The sequence below is a fragment of the Dermacentor silvarum genome, chromosome 6, assembly GCF_013339745.2.
Source record: "Dermacentor silvarum isolate Dsil-2018 chromosome 6, BIME_Dsil_1.4, whole genome shotgun sequence".
Classification (NCBI taxonomy): domain Eukaryota; kingdom Metazoa; phylum Arthropoda; class Arachnida; order Ixodida; family Ixodidae; genus Dermacentor; species Dermacentor silvarum.
Window position 1 is genome coordinate 130,065,273 of NC_051159.1, and position 5,236 is coordinate 130,070,508.

Here is a 5,236-nt window from a genome sequence, read left to right on the forward strand (position 1 = left end):
TAGGATGCATTTCACGAAGATTATGTGATTGATGCAACAATAAGATAAAGTTCTCTGAAATACAGATTAGAATAACAAACGGATTTGCAAACTGCAAATTATAACATCTTGAAGTAACTTGACAGCTTAATAAAGTCTTAAATGATATGTTGTATAGATACTTCCTTGCACTCTTGGATGTCATTACACTGCATATACAAATTTATGAACAAATAAGACAAATACCAACTAACCTGCTGGTGAGGAGAGAGGCACTGCCAGCACATGCTCCGACAATCCCAGGTCCTGAGCCTGAAAGCATTTTCTTTGATAAGTACGGATGCAAGGTAGGGTTTCTTTGCAAACGTTTATTTGTAAATGTAGAACCCCACAACTCTTCAGCTGAAGCAGGTGTCATGTTAACATTTTGAATATACTTAAAACAACCACAATGTTTACAATTTTTGAGATTGAAACAAACGACAGAAGGCAACATGAGCAGCTATGAAAGGTTCCTCATTGCTTGTTAACAACAGATGACACATGGCTTCGAAACAAAGCAAAACTATAAATAGCACATAATGAGTGCATACCTACCAACTGTAAGGCGTTTCGTCCAGATTTACCACCAGCACGCAATGAACTAGGCCCATGTTCATATACTGTCCCATCAGGTAGTGCAGTGGATCGAATCCAGCCACCCAGGCGCGCAGTCCTTTCTATGAGCAAGATCTGAAAATGTACCACTTTGTCATTGCATAATCAAGTGCATCAAGGCAACTGTGATACAACCAAGCAGAAAAAAAAAAGAATGACAATACTAGAACGTGAACATTGAATGAATTAGAAGTTACAAAATATTGGACCAGAAAAGCAAAAATTGATGGCCTAAGTAAGAAAACTAATTTGTAGTCATAATTTAACATTTCCACTGAGAGAAACAGGCAACGCTGACAAGGTTGCAATAAATTTGCTGTTTCTTTTATGTTATAGACAACTTCACGCATGTCAGGGTAGTATTTCTTGAGCGTTTAGCCATTGCAGACCCTTAGATACACTCAAAAGTTGTTCAGGGACCTCATTCAGTGTTTCTTTACTTAACTGTTCTACAAAGTGATGCAGAGAGAGGTCATTCTAAGGTCAAGACTTGTAGCATCCCAATACATTTCATGATGGCAGGATTAGTTTTTGCTGATGTGGTGCTCACAATCAATATGAGGTGGTGTTGCATGCAGGTCCCTGGATAAAAGTGCATCAGTGGCACTGAAGGTGCATGAGTGCAAACCCTGGAGGTTTGCAGTCCACAGCTTAAGAAACGCTGTGTTCGGGCAACTACTGTTAGAACAAAAAATGCTATATGATAAACGAGTTGGATGTTAAAACTATGACAGGCATACTCAAAACGATTGTTTTACGCCTGTGCAGGTACTGCACATAGGATGCCATTCTTCTCTACACATGAACAAGCTAATTGAATTTCAAGCCAATAATGAGCTCCAGAATACCTTGCTGCCACTGATTTTTATTATGTGTGCCTTATGCAGTAGAAACACACTAGTATGTCATTCATTGGTAAGTATGGCTGGTTTTAATGTTTCTGAATGCCCAGTCCCAGTTTTTATATCAGCATCTGGTACAACAGCCATTTATAAGCTTCCCAGGTTTTTATCCTCAATCTTGAGAAATGTACTTGTGGGGTCCAACTGCCAATTTTTACAGACAATAAAGTGAACTTTCATTTCATGTAGGCCTGTATACTGTAGCGATTCCTTTGTTGTCATCCACTGCTCACGACCAACTGATCCTGGCAATTCCATACGTCCTGTGCCAGGTGAACTTGATTCAAGGGACTTGGAGAAGCAGCGGGTTTTTAGGTTGAGATAAAACCTAGAGATAGTGTCCATGATGAATGACAGCACTGCTGAATGAAGAATGCATGGATTGCTGAGTTAATGTCAGTGGAGGAATGAAAATGCAATACCATTGGCAGCTAAGACACCCTGTTTTTGTGGATATGTAACACTCTGCAGTATATGGAAACATCACAGCAGGGAGGTGTTGCCTTTCTTGGTATGCATTCAACACCTGCCAATTGACACAATTGGGTGCGCTTTGCTGCTTGAAGTCGATTCATACTATAGCTAGCTCGTTTTGGCCTTATCGAGTGCCACGGTTCTGTGAAAAAGGTGTGCTTTTAGACTACGACTATCACGGATCGAATCAACATACTCAATACTTGGTGTTATAGCGTTTTTGTGGGCAACTGATCCATAAAACGCAGTTGATAATCCCTGTTTAGCGTGGAGTCATTCGGTGGTTGTATGCAAGAACTCATTTCGCCGGTTTAGTTTCTTGTACACGGTGGAGTTGATTGAAACATTGATTCACAGATGGCACGAACATGTCTCACTTTTTTCACGGCTTCCTTCCCAAGAGTGGAAAGGTAGTATGCCGTGGTGAGGCCACTGATTCCACCGCCGAGAACGACGACTGTTGCCATTTCGTGAGCTTTCCTGCAATGAGTAAAGCGTAATATGAATTCAATTTGCACGTTTATTCCCGCAGTCCACTTCTCCGCAGTCAAGCAACAGGCTGAGGACACATTGAACCACTGGGCGGTAACTAAGAACGCGAGTCTATTATCACTTACGGGATTTAAAGGTCGCTCGGTGACAAATGAATTAGTGACCCGAAAAAGTCACTTCAAAGACAACTTTGATGCGCTCTTTGAACTAGCATAGCTTTCATACAATTAAAAAATTCCGCCTTGCACCGAGTGCACGCCCGCAGGTAAAACAAAACAAATCAGCACCTCGTGACTAACGCATGGGTAACAGATACGCACGTGCTCAAAGTGCATTCACACCCACAAGATTGGCACACGTGCGCCTACGTGCATTCGCCATGCCGCCTTACATCTAGTTTTTTGTTTCGTTTTTGTGGAGAGCTTTCTCAGTACTGTTGCGCTGGCTGTCAATATATATTACGTTGTGTATAAGTGTGCTTGTTATTTGTTGGAGTAACATATAAAAACAACTACTTTTAATGTCTAAGTGCGTGGGAGCACTAGTGCGCCATTAGTGGTGCCCATATTTGGTTAAAATCAGCCCGAAGAGCAAGCCTGCGTTGCAACCGGCGGCCGCCAGCCCAACCGGCGCTCGCGCATGCGCATACTTCACGTTTTGTTCCCGGCGGCGTGATTCTTTGACGCGCCTACTACCACCTCATTCATTTTCGGTCAAGGGCTCTCCGAACCCTTGTTTACAAACGTAGAAAGATGATGCAGGCGCCGATCATTCTGCTCAAAGAAGGCACAGAGAATTCCCAAGGGAAGCCGCAGGTAATCAGTAACATCAATGCCTGTCAAGCAATAGCCGACGCTGTTAGGACTACGCTCGGCCCTCGTGGGATGGACAAGCTCATTGTCGATAGTTCTGGAAAGACGACCATTTCCAACGATGGTGCTACGATTATGAAGCAGCTCGACATCGTTCACCCTGCCGCCAGGACGCTGACGGATATCGCCAAGTCCCAAGACTCCGAAGTGGGCGATGGTACGACGACGGTCGTACTTTTGGCCAGCGAGTTCCTCAAGCAGTGCAAGCCTTACGTCGAAGAGAGCATCCATCCCCAAGTAATCATTCGCAGCTTGCGAAAAGCGCTCGAGCTGGCGGTGGCCAAAATTCGCGAGATCGCTGTTACTGTTCAGAAGGGCAAAGAACAGCGCGAACTCCTCGAACGATGCGCTATGACAACGCTCGGCTCAAAGCTGATCGCCGGCCAGAAGGAGTTCTTTGCTCGGATGGTCGTGGACGCCGTCATGCAGTTGGACGAATTGCTGCCGCTCAACATGATTGGCATCAAGAAGGTGCAGGGAGGGGCACTCGAGGACTCCATGCTCGTGTCGGGCGTCGCCTTCAAGAAGACCTTCTCGTACGCAGGTTTCGAGATGCAGCCCAAGAAATACGAGAACCCGAAGATCGCGCTCCTCAATGTCGAGCTGGAGCTGAAGGCTGAGCGCGACAATGCCGAGGTGCGTGTGCAGAGCGTTCAGGAGTACCAGAACGTCGTGGACGCCGAGTGGGAAGTGCTGTACGAGAAGCTGCGCAAGATTCACGAGAGCGGGGCGCGGGTCGTCCTCTCCAAGTTGCCCATCGGAGACGTGGCCACGCAGTTCTTCGCCGACAGGGACATGTTCTGCGCGGGCCGGGTGACAGACGAAGACCTGCGGCGTACAGCCAAGGCGTGCGGCGGCGCCATCCTTTCGACGGTGTTTGACCTGCAGGAGTCCAACCTGGGCAGCTGCGCGCTGCTCGAGGAGATCCAGATCGGCGGCGAACGTTACAATCTCTTCACTGGCTGCCCACAAACGCGTACCGTCACCATCATCCTCCGTGGCGGCGCCGAGCAGTTCATTGACGAAACGGAGAGGTCTCTGCACGACGCCATCATGATTGTCCGCCGTGCACTGAAAAACGACTCTGTTGTAGCCGGCGGCGGTGCTATCGAAATGGAGCTCTCCAAACATCTGCGGGACTATTCGCGTTCCGTGGCCGGTAAGGAGCAACTTCTGGTAGCTGCCGTGGCAAAGGCGCTCGAGGTGATCCCAAGACAGCTGTGCGACAATGCTGGCATCGATGCCACCACCCTGCTAAACAAGCTGCGACAGCGACACGCCGCTGGCGAGATTTGGGCGGGCGTCGACATTCTGCAAGGTGACGTCGCGGATAACCTAAAGGCCTGTGTTTGGGAGCCAGCCGTGGTGAAGATAAATGCCCTGGTAGCAGCCACCGACGCCGCTTGCCTTGTCCTCTCGGTGGATGAAACGATCAAAGCACCCAAGTCTGGAGGTGATGACGATGGGGGTCGTGGAAGACCCTTCTGAACTTTCTTTTTCTTTTCCCTTGTCTGACCACCAATAAAGTCGTGTTAAGTTAACTTTGTAACCCTGTTTTTGTGTCTTCTTTCGGGTGATGAAAACCTTTAGTCCCAGATATGTGCAAACTCTTAGTATATTTATAGTATCAAGGACAGTGTCAGCTGAGAGAAAACCCTTAAAGAACCACAAGGATTTTTCAGACAGTAATTTTCCTTGCAACATTATGAATTGGATATGATTCCACCAAACATCAAGGAAGGGTGCAGTGAAAGCAATGATTTTCGGTAAAAGAACACTTATACATATTTTTGCACTTAGTGTTCTTTTGTGTAACAAATGCAATGGTTTGTCATCTATTATTGACACGTGTTCTATAGA

At 46.5% G+C, this 5,236-nt stretch overlaps 1 protein-coding gene and 1 long non-coding RNA gene across 3 annotated transcripts; one reads left to right on the top strand and one right to left on the bottom strand.

Moving 5' to 3' along the window:
* Nucleotides 1-232: 232 nt before the first annotated feature.
* On the bottom strand, nucleotides 233-2,881 carry LOC119455994 (uncharacterized). Of its 2 annotated transcripts, none has more exons than XR_007467558.1 (4): nucleotides 2,825-2,881; nucleotides 2,390-2,492; nucleotides 577-711; nucleotides 233-291 (listed from the first exon to the last, which is right to left on the bottom strand). It is a non-coding gene; the product is annotated as an uncharacterized LOC119455994 (long non-coding RNA). The 2 variants fall into 2 exon arrangements; XR_007467557.1 differs by lacking the exon at nucleotides 2,825-2,881 and adding an exon at nucleotides 2,630-2,783.
* Nucleotides 2,882-3,131: 250 nt separating this feature from the next.
* LOC119455993 (T-complex protein 1 subunit eta) lies at nucleotides 3,132-4,925 on the top strand. The gene has a single exon (XM_037717576.2). The coding sequence runs from the start codon at nucleotides 3,257-3,259 to the stop codon at nucleotides 4,862-4,864; it is 1,608 nt and encodes a 535-aa protein (XP_037573504.1). The 5' UTR covers nucleotides 3,132-3,256; the 3' UTR covers nucleotides 4,865-4,925.
* The last annotated feature ends 311 nt before the right edge of the window (nucleotides 4,926-5,236 follow it).